Source organism: Rhinolophus hipposideros (genome assembly GCF_964194185.1).
Source record: "Rhinolophus hipposideros genome assembly, chromosome: 10".
NCBI lineage: Eukaryota > Metazoa > Chordata > Mammalia > Chiroptera > Rhinolophidae > Rhinolophus > Rhinolophus hipposideros.
Window position 1 is genome coordinate 58,063,625 of NC_138056.1, and position 18,574 is coordinate 58,082,198.

Below are 18,574 nucleotides of genomic sequence, written 5' to 3' on the forward strand. Positions count from 1 at the left end.
CCAAAGTGTCACTCTGGAAGGGTCTGAAGGCTAAGTTCCCAACTGAGGGTGGGCTCCATGGTGGTCCCCACTTTAGGAGCCAAGGATGCTTTGAACAGGCAAGTCTCTTTTAGACACAATCTTACAACCTCTGGCTGCAGCTCTGGGTTTATTTCAGGGATTCTCAGCAGCGACACTTGTTGCTATTTTGATTTGGATAATTCTTTGATGTGAGGGCTGACGTGTATATTGTAGAATACTTAGCAGCATCTCTGATCTCCAGCCACTAGACATCAGTAGCACTCCTGGTTGTGACGATAAAAACCGTCTCTAGATATTGCCAAATGTCTTCTTGGAGAGGGGGCAAAATCGCCTCTGCTTGAGAATCGCCATAGGCAGCGTCTGGATTGAGGTATTGGGTCTCATCCAAAGCCACTGATCTGGAGTCAAATTAGAAACCCTCCCCCATGCTCTCCCTACCTTCCGTTCTTCCATGAAATCTTACTGACTCCTTACCATGTGCCTGGTACTGGGTTAGGCCCTGGGGATACAAGGACAAAAATGATATAAGCAGAAACTTCAGTTCAAAAAAGATGCCCACCTTAATGGCAGCCTGTGTTAGCTGATACCACCTCTTGTAGTTCTTTGGCATAGTACGTATGTGGGACATGTTTACTGATCATCTATTACCGCTGACATTGGGCCTCCCTGGGAATTTGTAGATGAGTAAGAAAAGGTTGTTGCCTTCAAGGTACTCACAGTCTATTGAAGGTGGCTGGTGAGTAAATGAATAAACTTTCCTACAGGGCACTGTGACGTTGCTTTGGAACAAAGTGTGGCACATGGCAGCACAGAGAAGGAGAGAAACAATTCCCACGGGGGGACTGTGGGTTGTATCATGGAGGAAATGGTTGGGCCTTAAAAGATGGACAGATTTAGACTGGTGGGCTGGGCCTTCCAAGCTGAGAAGTCAACACAAATAAAGGCTGGGGGCTGGAGGTAGAAGGAGGAAAAAATTCCTTGTGTGTTTAGGAAACAGCAAGTAATTTCCACGTGTTAAGAGTCTATCTCACAAAAAATGCCAGCTCCTTGAGGACAAGGTTTGGTGTTATCTTCATCTCCATCTGAACTTCTACTGCAGGATTCAGAGATAAGGGTGCCATGGGCTGTGTCCTCCAGGGGCTTAAAGTCAAGTTTTATTTCCACCGCTGACTAGCTGAGTGACCGCAGGCAAATCATATGACCTCTCGGAACCTTCTTCTCAATTGTCCAATGGGGATAAAATACCAACTGCCCAGGATGATTGTAACGAGTAAATGAAATAATGTGTGTGAAAGAGCTTTGTGAATTTTAACATACACTAAAAAGTAATGGAAGTAGCTTTAACTTTCATAGGGCTTCCGATGTGCCACGTACTAAGAAATATTCTAAGAACTTGAGTCTTCCCTGTGAGGTATGGCATTGGGATGTGCAGCTCAGAGGTCCCTTAAGAGAACCTGCCAACGGACGGTAATTGGTGGACAGCCTTCAGCTGCCCACCTCCCTGGGCTGCTACTAACTCATGACTGAGCACGTGGACATAGGATAGGCCAGTCCTGCCCAGCTGAGGCTCCTCTCAGGCCGTCTTTCCGTCTTTCACTGGCCTGAGACTTTCCCAGGACTGCACTGCAGGCAGAGAGCTCTGTCTCCCTCCTTCCTTCTCTCCTTTCACAGGTGTCAGACCTGGGTCCTCTCTGAAGTCTCCACCCACCTGCCAACTACTTCTGCTCCCTCTCTTTATTCTTCACGTGTGTTTTCCCCACTACACCTCTCACACCTCTGTTTTCTGGAGGACCTGAGTGGACATAGAGGTAGGTCTCGTTATTTTCCTCTATTTTACAAAAATGGGGCAACAAGACACAGAGAGGTGAAACAACCTGCCCAGACCTTGGGCTAGTAAGTGGAAGGGCCAGGATTCAAATTCAGGCTACCTGGCTCCACAGTCCATGAGCTTACCCACTGAGCCACACTGCTTCAGTGGCTCTTTTGAACATCAAACAGATTGACTTATTTTTTTGTTAAAGACACTGCTCTAGGTCCATATTGTCTTGATGGTACTGTAGGAGATGTTTGGGCAAAGGTGTGGGGGACACAAAGAACAGGAAATAACCTGCCTTCCCAGACTCTCACCAGCAATCAATCCCAGGGTCCACATAGCCCCAGGTGGGTTTAGTGCTTTCTCCAAGTCACCACAGGTCTACATTAGAAAGACGATGGGTCCTAATCTTCTTTTCTCAACCTTTCACCCCTGGATTATACATCCTTGAGATTATTTAGGATTCTGCCTTGGTAGTTGTGTGTGTGTGTGTGTGTGTGTGTGTGTGTGACTAAAGGATGAAAGGAGGACATATATAGTGCTTACCCTTCCAGGTGCCACCTTCAAAGTGACCATCTAAAAGCCAGTTAGAGGCAGTAAACCTCCGGCCAAGCGGGGGACAATAAAGTAAATGATGCTATAATGACTTCATGGATAGCTAGACAGTCATTCAAATGGGTGGTTTTTTTGACTACGCAGACACCTGGACAAATGTAGATGAGATTATTTAAAGTGAAAAAAGCAACATACAAAATGGCACAGACATCATAATTTCAACTGTCTAAAACACACACACGTACAACCTGGAAGGGCATACACAAAAATGATAAAAATAGTGTAGCTCTTGGCATTTGCAGAAAACATTCACTCTTTTAGCTCTCATAGAGATGAAAAGGTGCACAGTAGGTTATCATTTGTAATGTTCCCAAGTCACAGATCTGATCGGTGGTGCATCAGGCAGCAAAGAGTAAATTTCTCAGTGCTGTGTGTGTGTTTTCTGGGGCATATCAAATTCTCCAGTGGTACTAAAGAATTTTAGGATTTTCCAGAAATTTCTCAGTATATCTGCATTTAAGATGAAAGGTCAACCATAATGAGGTACCTTTGAGCTATAAGGGTGACTATACAAAGCTTTAAAAAAGTCCTTATATTTACTTTTTAAAAAATATTTTTATTAAAATATAGCTCACATACAATATTATATTAATTTCAGGTATACATCAAGTTATTCAACAGTACCCACCTGGCACTAGACAGAGTTATTACCATATTATTGATTATATTCCTTGTGCTAAAGAAGTGATCACCATGATAAGGCCAGCAACCGTCTGACACTGTACCTTGCTATCATATTATTATTGACTATATTCCCCATGCTGTACATTACATCCCTAAGACATATTTGTTTTATATCTGGAACTTTGAATCTCTCATTCTTCTTTGTCTTTTCTTCCCCTTTTTAATTTTTCAATTACAGTTGACATTCCATATTATTTTATATTAGTTTCAGGTATATAGCACAGTAGTTAGACATTTATATAATTTAGGAAGTGATTCCCCCCGACTAGTCTAGTACCCACCTGGCACTATACACAGTTATTACTATATTGTTGATTATATTCCCTATGCTGTACTTCACATCCCTGTGCCTGTTTCGTAACTACCAATTTGTATTTCTAAATCCCTTCCCGTTTTTTACCCACCCCCTCCCAACCCCTGTCCCATCTGGCAACCATCAAAATGTTCTCTGTATTTATGAGTTTGTTTCTGTTTTGTTTGTTTGTTTATTTTGTTGTTTAGATTCCACTTGTGAGTGAAATCATATGACATTTTTCTTCCGCAGTTTGACTTACTACACTTCAGCACAATACCCTCTAGGTCCATCCATGCTTATATTTACTTTTATAATAAGATGTTTTGTGCCTGAAATATTTCAAAACTAAGCCCACAAAAAATTGGAAAGTTTCCATATGGACATGACACTGAAAAATAGCTTCTGGTATTTGTATAGGACTTTCAAACAATTCACTCCTTCTGGGTCAGAAGTTAATTTGATCCTTCTGTCTTACATATTCTCATCCCCATTTTACAGATAAAGAAGGTAGAGTTCAAGGATTTAAATAAATTGCCCAAGCTCCCACAGCCAGAAAACAGCTAAGCTGAAGTTGCGCCTTGCTTTGACTGGATATCATGACACGACACTTGGCACCCAAACGTCCGACGTTGTGGTGATCAGGGAATCTGGGGTGGGGGTGAGCTTCTCACCCTTGGCCTGGTCCCCTCTGAAGAGTCCAGTAGTGGCTGTGAAGGTCCAGGCTATATTCCACAGACCAGGCTGGAGAGCAGTGTCAGCCAAAATGGAGTCTGGGGAAAGGCCGGGTCCACATCTCGAGCCAGCTTTTGGATCTCCTTTGGCAGGAGGGAAAGTAGTTTCTCAAAAACAGCAGAGGGTGGCACTCTCCCGGGCTGTCTTGGCACCACATCGAACAAGAGGTCCACATTCTTCCCTGTGTCCCACCGAGTGATTTGGCTGTAAGACTGACGGTCAGTGGGACTGCTAACTGGCCTGCACCCTCTCCTGGCAGCCCTCCTCTATCCTCAGATATGGTTAAGCAGAGAAGTTTTCAGCAGGTAATAATGCCAGATAAAATACAGCACGCTCACTTAAATTTGAATTTCAGATAGGCAGTATTTTTTTTTTTTAGTATAAATACATTCCAACTATTGTCTAGAATGTACTTATGCTAAAAAATGATTAGGTCTTTGGAATTTAAGAAATCATTTAAACAATGATTAGGTCTGGAATTTAAATTTAACGGGAGTCCTATGTTTTCCTTTGGTAAATCTTGCAACCCTATTGAGAGACAGAAGGAATCTCGAAGTTGGCAGACCGTGTATGGCAGAGGAGTGGGCACTGCTGGGCTTGGTGGCCACCTGAGCACCCTTAGCGTGGCCTGGCTGTAGAATTAGAAGGGGCTCTGGGCTTGAATTTGGGCTCTGTCACTGAACTAGCTCTGTGACTTCGGGAATGGTATTTAACTCCTGCATCTTCATTTTTCTTCTCGGTCAGTTGGGGATCATGATGAATCTCTATTGCACAACGCAAAGCCTTTGAGGAAAGGGGCCCTATTCATGGCAGGCCCTTAAAAAGTGTTTATGATGACAGTTGTATGAATTCTAGGATTGGGCTAGGGAGATGATGAATTAAGAACTATGAATGTCTTCAAAATCATCTGGTTCGACTTTCTCCAAATGAGTTTTTGAGGCTCAGAAAGGTTAAATGAGCTGCCCAAGGTCACAAAGCAAATTTGGTGGGCATCAGGGCAGACACGACAGCTTCTGGTCCAGGGGTCTGCCCAGGGAGGACCAGCTTACTCACCTCCAAGCCTGGCTGCTTCCCCTCTGTTACACAGTTACCAGGTTCCCTTCCGAACCAAGTCAGTCTATAACTATGACTTTAGACTAAGGTTTTTATCCAAAGCAGGTGAACCAGAACTTTCTTCTCTGCCATGGGAGTTGAATATGCCCTTTATGGCTGTCTGCCCGGCTCTGACTTCCTGAGGTTTTTCTTGGAGATGAAATGGTATGGAAAACAAAATGGTTTCCTCCTCGTCACATGTCATGTCACTGAGCACTGGATTTAAGCTGGAAGAGAGATGAACCTGCTGGCCTGGGATAATATTTATCTTGCGTAGCAACAGGCTTACGAAGATGTTACTCAGAGAGCATCCAGGGGTCAGGGGAAGTCTTGGCATTGGGTTCAAGCTGCAGATACAGCGCACTGTCTCCTGAGGGTAGCGGTTATACATGCCTACCACACATTTCTTTGGAAGCTCAGTTAAGCCCAGGGTAAGCTACATAGATCCTAGGAAGGGCATCTCCTGGATCACATGCGTTCAGAGAGTGAGCGCCTCTGATGGCAGCACATGGTGAATGCTGACTGTTAACTGCAGTAAAGATGATCTCGCGAGGTGAAGAAACCCTTTGACACCAGCTGGGCTGGAGATGCTTTGCTTCCTCAGCAATCCAGTAACATCCCCAAGGCACCGTTGACCAAGTTCTGTTGATCATCTGTCCCCATGTTTGTCTCCCTACCAAGCTGACATGATTGTTCTTCATCTCCACATCAGTCAGCTCCACAGAGACGCACACAGCGTCTTGTTGGGAGGTAAATCCATCAAGGCTCTAGACTCCTGCCAGGAGAAGAAGCCCTCTAGGGCTCAGGGGTCCTTTGAAAGCCAAGCCCCTCCAGGTTGCCCCACAGAACCGTTAGCACAGAGCGGGATGAGCCTTGGGATTGGACTCAAACCTGGGGGAAGCCATTTCTGCTCTGGGGCCCCTTTTCCTGTGTGAAATAAGGGGCTGCACTAGAAGTATTTCAGGTCTCCTCCAACATGGACAGTCTTTCACTCTGTCTGTTGTGTGTGGATGAAACAAAATGCATGAAGCAATCCACACACAGCCATGCTGGAGGGCCAAGAGCAGATATGTGGGCTCCCTCACTTTGCCCCGTTTGGAACTTAATTATGGAATGTCCCTTCTACAGGAGCTCAATGCCTCACATATTTATTTTTCCAAATCTCCTTGGTGTCAGCAGGTAAAAGTGACTCAGAGTTTCAGGGCTGTAGACAAGCAGATGTTTTCCTTCAACAGGAAGCCTGGAGGGTATTTTCTCTGCCTGCAAAGCTCCTGTGGCCTCAAGAGTTTTTATAGAGACAGACACACAGATGGTCTGGTTGTCCTGACACTAAAAACCATCACACCAGAGCCCTCCCTGCGCTGACATGTGAGATAAAAGTTGCGAGGCTGAGCCCTCCCTCTCTTATTGCTCTGGCTTGCTCTGGGAGAGAGATGTGCCCCAAGACTTCTGGGGGAAATATCTTGCAAATTGATTCATTTTTTACAAAATGAACTGTAGTGTGTGAGATCACACAGTGAATCTATTTAAAAAGAGATAAATCACCATCTTTCCAATGTTGGCCACGTTGTAACTTTGGATTTTTGTGTTCCGAGTTTCTTGAAGAGGGTCTGGTGGTGGTGGTGGGGTCATCTTTCTTTGGAGCAGGAGGACTGTGGAAATAGCATTAATCCACCCTGATTAGATCCCGAGTGTCCATGGACCCTGACTATGTAAAACACATACTTTCCAGGTCTTCATTACCCAGTCTGTAACACAAATCCCTGACCTCTCGGAGCGGCGTGCCGTGAAGGACAAAGCAGCTCTGCAACCAGAAAGACCTAGGTTCAAATCCTGGCTCTGACACTTAGAGCTATGCGACCTGAGTTAAGTACTTAACATGTTTCAGAGTTTGGTCAAGTACTTAACATGTTTCAGTTCTTCCATCTGTAAAATGGGGAGAACACTATCTCCTAGAGCCCTTGTGAGAATTAAATAAGATTAAAATATATAAAAGCTCTAGAACTGTGCCTGGCACGTTGCAGATACTAGTATTGGTCTTACTGAATTGGGCGAGAACTGCTTTCTCTCCCCTCCATGGTGTTGCAAGGGCAGGTCAGGCTGTGCCCCCACCTGTCTTCTGGAGAGCACTCTGATCCTTCCTAAGGGATCCTTCCTGCTTCCTGAGGGAGCAGGCACAGGGGAAGCTCTCTCCCTTCCACACACAGGAGGGAGAGGTGATTCAGAGGCCTACAGCCCAAGAGGGAGAAGCAGACACTTTGAGTAGATGTAACACATGAACCATTAAAATGATCAATTAGGTGACAGTGTTGAAACACTGACAACTAGAATATTCTACCCACGCTTGGCTCTCATTTATCTCCCTCATGCCTAGCAGAGTGCCTGACACTCAATAAATAAATTTAATAGATACATTTAAATGTCACAAAATACATTCAACTTTTCTTAAATGAGTAAAGAGAACATATTACATAATAATCTTCATTGAAAAAAATTAAAACACAATTATGGGCATACAATTACAACTAGGTAACAACGACATCTATATCCATAGACAAATATTAGATGGGAACACAGTGTAGCATTGTGGGAGAAATGCCATTTCCTTTTCTTTTAAGATGTTGAATAATGTTTTAAAGTTACTTTAGTAATAAAAATTCTAAAAATCAAGAAATGACCTTTAGTTATAAAGCAACGGAAATCCAGGCGGGTGGTGTGGTGTGGTACGGGAAGAGGAGTACAAATGTGGCATAGGGTCCCCAGCCTGCAACTTCAAGCAGCTCTTCTTGGGAAAATTAATCTCTTTGCACCTACATTTCCTCAACTGTAAAAAGAGGGTAATAACCCATGCTCCCCTCACAGGGTTATTGTCAGGCTTAAACAGGGTGGTGTGTGTAAAGGGCCTGGCCACGATTACTCGTGGTTTCTTGACATCCTTCTTGGAGGGTTTGTTATAGGATGGGTCCAGCTCTAAACTTCAGCACGTCATTGCTGGGTGGGTGCTGGACCTTCAACAACAGAGGATCTAAATGCACCTTCTAGAGGCAACCAACACCCTTCTCGGGGTGAAGTGGCTTCAGAATCAAACTCAAGCTGTTACCATGGCTTGCCTAGAGCCAGCTTTTAGGAGACAGAGAATGAAGGTCTCAATGAAATCCCCCTGGAACACAGCAAGAGGTGTCAGATGGGAATAATAACTAAAAGTTTGCTACGTGCATGCGTGGTTCTACATATGTTCTTTGTGGCGGAGGGACAATTTCAGCAAATGCAAGTGTCTGGCTGTGCAGAGGGAACTACAGTGCAGACTGAAGACTGGTCTTGATGAGCAACTCTAAGATTTGTACCACCATACCGCCTTCCATGTCCTAGGCTGGTAAAGAGGCATATGGGAAAGAGGTATAGGGATGGAAGAACACACAGAAAGCTTCTAGTCCCACCCCTCAGTGTATTGGAAGGGGATCAAGTCTAGATAGGGGCAGAGACTCACCTGGCCATCAGGGGTACTGGGACCAGCATCCCTGCTTCCCAGTCCAGCACTTCTCCCTCTCCCCTCCCCATTATTTCCCAGCTCTAAAGCAAGGTCTGCCCTCATTTGATTGTATTTGTGGATGAAGCCTGAATAAACATCATTCTTCAGAAGGAGAGGCAGTGCTCATTCTGTTTAGAAATGGGGACGTGTGGTGTCCAGGGAGGAGGAAGCCAGGCAAGTTTTCCTGAGAGAGATCTCCACAGAACGCAACTAAATATAACCTTGATGACCATAGGTATCAAGAATCTAAAAAATGACCATCTTGTTTGCCTCAATAGTTCCATTTCTAGGAATTTATCCTTAGGAAACAATCAGAGATGGAGACAGACTGATCTGCAAAGATGAGTATTGGAGCACAATTAGGACGGCAAGAAGACTAGAAACCACCTAAGTGTCCAACAGTGGAAGGTTTCTTATGTAAATGATGATGTACCAGGCAGCTATTAAAATGACATTGTGGAAGAATGGCTAATAACCTGGGAGAAAATGGATGATATACATTGCATTTGAAAAAGCAGAATGCAAAACTGTATATGCAGTATAAACCCAATTTTCTTTTTATAAGTGCTTTGGGGAAGAAGGTTGGAAGGAAATATACCAAAATGGAAGCAAGGATTAGTATTAGGTTGGTGCAAAAGTAATGGCGGTTTACAGGTTAAAAATAATTGCAAAAACAGCAATCACTTTTGCACCAACCTAATATTAGTTTGTGACTGATACTTTAATACTTCTCTGGATTGTCTAAATTTTTAAAAGATGAACACGCACTCATTTAAAAATCAGAGATAAATGTCATTAAGAAGGAATTCTTGGATATTTTTCATGTTTGCTGACTAATAGACACATTGCTGAGACCACAGATATGCACAAACACTGTGTCCCAGGGGCTGGGCCCCAGAGCAGACACACTCGGGACTGGGGATTGAGCTCCTTAAATCCTAAACCCCCTGGAATCCTGCAGCCGATCTCACCCACAGTCTCTCTCCCTGGGTTTGCCGGCCACTCCTCTGCCAGATCCAGACATTTCAGCCCTTGTTCCTGGTGTTTTAGTTGAAATGCTTTACTGAGGCAGCTTGCCTCTCAAATGCTCAAAGAACACATCCCAGCAGCCACTCCCACCTCAATCAGTGGCCCTGGATCAGAGAGAAGCCTTGAGGACAAAGGAAGCTGCCTGGATTCATGGAGCAAGAAAACAAAGAAAGCCCAAGCAGGGGTCATCATTGAGGGCCTCAGGAGATAGAAGAGCAAGAAGACCCAACAGCAGCAGGGGGAAAATAAGGGGGGCTGGGACAGTGGGATGGCAAGCAGGGAAACGAAAGGGCCTCCACGCCACAGCTGTGTAGGGGCGGTGCCCTGGCAAAGGGGACCCAGCCAAGAAATGGCCCGATGCTTTGTAGATATGCATATAACTGCCCCACAAAGGTGCTCCCCACCCATCCCCGCTGCCACCTTCTGGCCCAGCGTTCCTGGCCCAGGCTGTGCGTTACCTCATTGTTGGTGCCCACATCCAGCAAGACGGGGAGGCACTGCTGTGGATTGACCCCCCCACACGCTGTGTACAGGGCCAGCTTTCCCACCGGGATGCCCATGCCGTAGCAGCCCAAGTCTCCCAGGCCCAGGATACGCTCCCCATCAGTCACCACCACGGCCTGGAAAACAAAGGACGCCATCAATCAGGGACAGCACCTTCTGTGACAAAGTGCTCATTTTCACAGCCCTTAGCCTGTCAGGCCCAACACCTGGATGCTCACTGCTTCTGCTAAGGGAAAACACTGCTTGTTTGGGATAAGGCCAAAGGGTTCCTTCACCTGCAGGTGGCTGGTCTTTTTCCCATCCCACTCTCATGTCTGGCAGGCTGGTGAGACACCCCACTGAGGTGAGATGGTGAAAAGACACCTGCCTTGCATTCAGAGGTTCGGGTAGGGGCTGCAGAAACAGCTGGAGGGAAAATACATCCAGTAACTCAAAAAACCAAACAGATGCTCTTAGCTTGAGATTTGGGGGGAGGGGGCAGGGAGGGACGGACATAAGGAAAAACAAGTGTTCATGCAGCTGCTACACCTCCAGGGTTTAGAGACCAAATAAGTGTTTTGGAGCCTGTTCCTGGAATATAGAAAGTCCAGTTTGCAAAGGACAGAGCTCCCTGCGACATCTGCTATGATCCCTATTTCACTGAAACCAGGAGGGTTCTCAGGCTTTCTGGGATTACCTCTGTGTCTTGGCAACTAATCACTGAGTGCCGACGAGGTAGTAGATGTAGTGCTAGTTCAAGGCTTACCTACTGTGAATTAACAGACGCTGATGAAGCTGATGGCGATGACAGAAATGATTATATGATTACGATGGATATTCATTTGTTCACTTATTTAATAGACATTTATGAAGCACCTATTTTGCACAAGACACTCTACCAGATCCTGGGTGAACGAGCTTCAGTTTGCTCATCTATAAAAACAAATATGCATGGACCCAGCCCTTAAAGAACTAAGGGGCAAAAAGGAGAAGGAACATGTATATTTATAACTCTGGGAGGAAAGTGTGAGTGCAGCAGAACAGGACAAAGGCAGCAGAGATTGAAAGAAGGGAGAGTTACTTCCTGTAGGCTAACACTTCATGGATGAGAGGACACACGTGCCAGAACTTGGACAGATGGAGACAGTCCACCGAAGGTGTGGCTGGTGAGAAAGGAATTTGATGCAAAAGGAAATTAAGATCCAGGGTAGCGGTAGGGGGGATAGGCTGTGTGTGTGGGTGCAGTTCGCAGGAAAGGAGAGAATGGAAAGTCAGGCAGGAGTGAGACTGAAGGGCCTTGAATGTCAGGCCAAGGAGAACCCCTCAGGGTGACAGGAAGTTGTTTATAGGTCACCCCAATATGCTCACTATCACGGGTTCCCCCCACCACTAAATGAGTTAAGTTTAACGGGCCACCCACCCTTCCACTGGAACCTGGATTTGGCCAGATTTAGGATCAGCTCTGAGCTATGGATGTCATGGTTGGCTCCAAGCATGTTGCCCAAGAGAACCATAGGGGTCAGTCAATGTGATCCATGAAGGTACAATACTGGGTGCACTGGGGATAAAGAGATGAAGACTCCTCCTTTCCCTGGAAGAGTTTATGATGCAATACCCAAAGGGTCCATGGCATCTTCTCACTCCTTTGCTCTCTCTCCAGGGGTGCACGCATATGAGAAATAGGTGTAAAGATTCTTTAAAACACTCTTCCACTTCTGAAAAAGGGGTGAGTGCAGCAGACCCATAAAGATCACCAGTGCCCCTTAGACTGGTGTGCTGCCTCTATGGAGAGTGCTCTCACAACCCACGACTCTCCTGATCCCACGGCTCTGGCAGACAGGCAGGTCCGAGATTGTTAGCTCTGTTTCACAGGTGAGCCAACCGGAGCTCTTCAACCTTCACGTTCTATACATATTTAAGTATCAGCCCCGTGCCAGGCACTGGACTTGATGTTTTCACATCATTTATCTCAGAAAGATTAGCTGACTTACCAAGGTCACCTTCCTTGTGTATGTGGCAGGTCAGGATTCTAATCAGGCTTTGGGTTCCTGGCTCAGGGCTCCTTCTACCACCTCATTCGGCTGGGGTAAAGTACCTGTGCTCTCAGCAAAGACCTGCCCTGCCTCAGTGCCCCCCTCTCTTGCCTCTGACCTCCTGCTAGCTCTCCCAGGTGGAGCCTGTGCCACCCCTGGGTGCTCAAACTCTGGTTGTTTCTCTGCTATCTCTCGGAATCAAAGCTTCCTTATTATTCTGGTTCCCATTCCCTTAGAATTTCTCGCTGCTTGGGGCAGTGAGTGACAAGGAGTTACACAGAGCAAATCAACTACTACTCCGGGGTGTTAACCCTAGAACTTCGGGGCTTTTCAGGATGGTGAGGGGGCCCTGCCATGAAGCCCTCCCCACCTGGAAATGTCTGAGGGTACTCCCCTGCATTGCGGCTCCTCTGAGGGACTGTCTCACCTCCCTCTGTCATCCACTCCTCATCCGACCTTGCGAATGGTTGGGTTATTGCCAGTGCCACAACCACACTCTCTCTCTCATCTCTCTTCTAATTTCTCCTGCCAACCAACGTTAGAGTCATTATATCAGAAGCCCATTTTCATCATGCCATTCCCAGGCTCAAAGACCTGTAGTGACTTCTAACTGTCCGTAAAATAGAGTTCAAAATGCCTAACTCTTTAATGACTCGACCCCAACATACCTTTTGAAACTTATTTCCTGCTATTTATCTGCACACAAAATTGCGTAGTTTAGCCAAATGGGCCTCCTCACTCCTGCCACATACAGTCTGAAAAAAACAAACATCTCTTAGCTCTCAGCCTCCATGCTCCTCTCTGCTAGAAGGTCCTTCTCCTCTTTCCCAGCAGCGCACATCTTGCCCATTACAATCACATGCCATTTCTCCTAGCACTTGTATGTTCCACTCACCTGTTCTTCTCACCTGTCCTATTTGCCTGCCTGGCTTCCACAAACATTTAAGTACCTACTGCTTGCCAAGCCCCACATATGCTACTTAAACATTTGATGGTGATAGCATTTGGGTTCTTATTTAACATTTTTTTAAGTGCACATTTTATCTCATCAAACAGCCTAAAGGTTAATGGCAGGGGTTTTGGAGTCTGATAACCAGTATTTGAATCCATGCTCCTTGATGATTTGCCATATGTAATCTTGGGTCAACAGGTAACTTTTCTGAGTTCTAATTTTCCATGAAATCGGAATAATAGTGACACCTAACTCATCAGGTTGTTGTAAAGATGCAATGAAATAATATACGAGGTCTGACAATTAAGTTTGAGAACTTGTTGCAATGATGTTACTAGCCTTTTTTGATATCAGAGGGATTATTCATTATGAATTTGTACCAAGTGAACAAACATTTAACCAAGTTTACTCTTTGAAAGTGCTGAAAAGGTTGCATAAAAAAGTAGGACGGTGTGAACTTTTCCGCAATTCATGGTTCTTGCATCAGGACAAAGCACCAGCTCACAGAGCACTGTCTGTGAGGGAGTTTTAGCCAGTAAACAAATGACTGTATTGGAACTCCCTCCCTACTCACCTGATCTGGCCCCCAATGACTTCTTTCTTTACCAGAAGATAAAGGAAATGTTGAAAGGAAGACATTTTGATGACATTCAGGACATCAAGGGTAATAGGATGACAGGTCTGATGGCCATTCCAGAAAGAGTTCCAAAATTGCTTTAAAGGGTGGATTAGGTGCTGGCGTTGGTGCATAGCTTCCCAAGGGGAGTACTTCGAAGGTCACCATAGTGATATTCAGCAAGGAGGTGTGTAGCATTTGTTCTACAATGAGTTCGTGAACTTAATTGTCAGACCTCATATGTCTTATTTTAACAAGATGCCTTGTATACAGTAAGTGATCAGTAAATGGTGTTGCTCTTATGATTATAGTAATGATTATTATTGGGGCAAAGATTATATATTATAATATTTAATTCAATTAGATTAGAATTTATAATTCAGCATTACCAGAGATAAACCATGCACTACTTATGTGTTAAATGAGTGAATGAAAGGAAAACCAAGGGGAGACCTTGGAAAATGCAGCTTAAGAAAGCCTGGCCATGCGAAGCTCAACAGCATTCTAACCTTGATGTCTTCATCCATTCCAATGGCTTCTACTGTCATTTCTAAGCAGACACTTAGAGCTAACTGTCGGCTGGACACTGACAATTGACTGGACTCCAACAGTCTTCTCAGAGTCCCCAAATCCTTAACCAAATGAGTATGCTTTTCCCTTTTATTCCTTTTAAACATTTTACTTCTGCTGTCCTCCCTTCCTCGGTTACCTCCTAGCTCCCAGGCTCAGAGCTGTCCAGTCTACTTTGACGCCTCTCTGTCATTAGTCAACCACAGCCAATTGGTCACCGAGTTCTGCTGATTTGACCTGCTCCCTATTTTTTCCCATCTGTTCCATGATCTTCATCCCCATTCTACTGCCTTGGATCAGCCCATCCATCTCTCACTTGACGACTGTCGTGGTCTCCTAACTGGTTTTTCTACTCTTGGATTTCCCATCCCATTTCATTTTTTCCAAAGGCAGCAATCAGTGACTGATGGATGAAGGAGACAAAGGGCCAGCACCCTTGTCTCAGCTCAGGATGACTTTGACGGCCATCCCAATTCCAGAACCTCCTCATGGGCTCACTGAGTCTTCCTTGAGACCTCACTCAGCCCAGGCTCTATACTGCCTCCTTCCCATGGAGAGGAGTTGATCCCATGAGTACCCCCTAATATGTTCCTGATATGCTAATCCCCATCTCAAACTGTTTCCCAGGAAATCCAACTTCTGACACTGAGCAGAGTGGGTTTAACACATGGTGGGCCTGTGCACGACAGGCCAGCACTTGGCACCTGCATCTGGTCCAAGTTTAAACGACTAAGTGGCTGGTGCCCAGCGGCAGAGGATGTTCCCTTGGCTCCACAACCCGGCTGCCACTCAGCACCTCCTTCCCTCAGCTGTTGGGCCTGGGAGGAGGGGAGATTTAGGTGCTTGGGAAAGCTGTTTGGGAGGAGGACTGTTCTCTGCTGAGCCTTCGTCCGCTTGGGCAATGGCTGCTGTGGGAAAGAGTCAGAAGAGCAGTTCTCACTCCTGTTTGTGATTTATGCTGGACAGTTCTGGGCAGCCTGGCCCTCCCCTTCGTCCCTGAACAAGAGGGGCCTACAAAACTTCATGTCCCCCAGCCCTGAGCTGTGGCCTCACTTCCCTCGCAGCCTTCTTCTCTTACCTTTCAGTTTGTAGCTCTGCTTTCTGGCTCGGAAACTACTGAAAGCCATCTCTTATCTCCTGAGTTGATTCAGAAACTCTTTTGAAACAACCCTTCCTCCAGCCAAGCGGCCAACGCTATTAGGGTCCAAAGATTTCTGTGCCTTAAAAAAGTCTGGTCAGCAGCTGGGGGAGAGGTGGCTCGGCAGCAGGGTCCTGGTGACATCAACACTGATGTTTGGGTAACCGCGTGCAAGTCACTTAACCTCGGCTTGCTCCTCTGAGCAAAGACACACCCTGACTCATCGTTCAGGACCCTCATGAGGGTTTCAGAAGCACTCTGTGCTCCACTCAGTAACTGTGAGAAATCAGTGAAATTACAAAGGGGAAGTCAGCATCCCAAAGTGCCACGAAAGGGATAATGAGCAGAGATTCCCTACTTAAGGGAATCTCCATCTCCTGAGGTAACTGGGGAAAACACACCAATAAACAGGAAAGACTGCAGCTTGGGACATTCTGAACCTTTGAAAGGGCTAAGGTAAAAGGCTGGTGGATAGGGCAGGGTGGGGACTGGGGCAAGCTGGGAGTAGCCCCGTCAGCCCTCATTGACTTGTTTACCTGCCAAGCTATAGGCCCAATATTCAGAGCACCTGGTTTTTCAAGAGAAGCCAGAAATCCAAGTACTCAAACAAAGTCTCCTGATTTTGCCTACAAGTTCAAAATTTTCAAAAACCACTGAGGGCCACATCAGACATGTCTAGGGGCCAAGCCAGCTGGTCGCCCATTTGTGGCCTGTGACTCCCAGGTAGGGAGGCCTCTCCACAGCTGCCCTTAAGTCTCTGCCTTCTCTTCTCAACACTGCTGTGTGTGCTAAAGCCACCCCTTCTTCCTCCAGCAAGGACACCATCCATTGAAGTGCCGTTCATTCTGGCACAGACTTTATCAGAGTTAATCTTCACAACTGGAAAACAAAGATCAGAGAGGTTGTCTGCACACACAGCAGGTAACTGGAAGATTCACGGCCAGAACCCAGGTCTGTCTGATTGCAAAGGCAGAGCTGATTCTTCTACATAGTTACGGGGACTGACCTCAGGGTTTCTACATAGTGAGACAGAAATAAAGGGTGGAGGGCAGGAGGTGGCCCTAGGCATTCACTCATCTACTCTGGGGTGCTGCAGGGCCAGTGGCCAGCCAGTCACCCTGTATGCTCCTTATTCCTGGGCTCCTCTCTTTGGCAGCACAGACACACACAGTTTACTGTCATTGCTTCCGGGTCAGTCTCTCTAAGTAGACTGTGAGCTTCTTGAGGTTAGGCCTGCATACCTTCTCTATCCGCAAAACCCCAGGGAACTCTTACAGAGTAAATGTTTACAAAATAGTTGTTGAATACATCTGGATTAGGTGCTCTGGCCCAGCTCTTCTCCTGGAATGTACACTTTCCCCAGAGGCTCTGGGTGTCTCTCTTTATTTGAGGCCTGCTAGAGTCACACATCTTCCAGGGTGATGATAAACCCCAGTTCCTCTTCCTGTAAAATCACGAGAGTTTCTGTCTCCATCTTTCTAGTAATTAGCACTCAGAACTTAGAAGGTTCTTAGAAAATATCTGTTGGCGTCAATAGATATTTGGCAGCTAAGGTTCTGTTTTGAATTCACAGAAGCAATTCATGGTCAGGGTCTGTGTTTTTCTCATTTTGCATTCCTCATAGCAGGGCCCTGGGGGCGCCCTGACAAGAGGAACAACTGGAACCTGAAATCCAGCCCACGACCCCAGCCCCCTTCCCTATTACAGTCTGAAGGAAGGAGCCCCCTTTTTTTTAACTGGTTCAGAGGGAGTGTCTTTTCATTATTTTTTCTAATATCCTTGTAACTTGCACAAAGGCACCTTATGTGTTAGTGGAGACCCCACCTCTCCACTCCTGGCACCATGTCTGATACATGGAAGATGCTCATCGTATCTGTCAACTGAGCTCAGTCAACTCAGCAAGCATCTACTGAGCACCTACTGTATACAAGGCTTCCCCACGGTTCACCTGTCCAGGAAGGTAGAAAGATTAGTTTGCAGGACCTCAGCAGTGTGTCCTCATAAGGCAGGCTGGAGTTAACTTCCCACTGAGTGACCTGGCTTCCCTTCGTGTCCTCAAAATTGTATTAGAGATTCATCCTGGACACGCCCTGTGAACTTGCTTCTTCTGGGACTGGGACCAAAACCTGCAGGGCCAACGTCAACATGTAACTGAAACCTAAGCAGATAAAAGCAGGAAGGAGAAGCATAGGGTGAAATTACTGTAACTGCTTCCGAGTCAGCCTCTCTAACCAGACTGTGAGGATGGCAGAAATGGATGAAACGAGCTCTTCACGGGGGCCAGGACTCAAACCCAATGTCCTGACCTACCTGCTGTGGTTCTGAATGCTGCCACTTCCCTGAGAGGGTCCAAGTGGGTGGGATACAAACAGAGATAGGGAGAAAGCGGCTGGATTTGGGGCCTGGTGGAGAGCGGTGGGTGGCTCAGGGAACTTGCAGGGACAGAGGGCGTGAGGTCCTGGAGAGGAGACAGTGCCGGAGTGTCTCCGCCTCCCAGTTGAGGCAGGATGGTGCCAGCATGATGGTGAGCTGAGACGTGCTTATCCTGGGCTCGGCCAGCTTCAGCCCTTCCCCAGCTCGTGTGCCAGAAATGCCCTCGCTAGGCAGCCAGAGAATGTTTTGTATTTTTGCTTCCCACCCCACTCCTCCACACCTTTTTTTGGTAAAAGTGACAAGGATCTTAGATGCCTGAGCCCCTCAAAATCTTCCATAGATGTTTCTACAGGAGGAGGCGATCTGGGGATATAACCAGAGGCTAACAAGTTTCTACAAAGCTGTATGTTTTATATTTTAAAATTAACACACATTTTGCATTCTATATTGTATACTGTTTATTAGATAAAAAATATTTTCTCCTTAAATTTTTTCAGTAGAATGGATATTCCAGGAAGAAGTGCCAGGTTTATTTTGTTCCTCTGAATATGCAACCTTCCACCCCCGCTCCTCCCGGCCCCCATCACTGCTGTGTACTA

The 18,574-nt window shown here is 46.1% G+C and overlaps 1 protein-coding gene across 2 annotated transcripts in view; it reads right to left on the bottom strand.

Moving 5' to 3' along the window:
* The window catches only part of ME3 (malic enzyme 3), a 175,634-nt gene that overhangs the window by 47,623 nt on the left and 109,437 nt on the right, over positions 1–18,574 (bottom strand). For both annotated transcript variants that reach the window (XM_081063184.1, XM_081063185.1), the window contains one exon: positions 10,269–10,430. In XM_081063184.1, the coding sequence (XP_080919310.1) occupies positions 10,269–10,430 (162 nt within the window). The remainder of the gene's footprint in view (positions 1–10,268; positions 10,431–18,574) is intronic.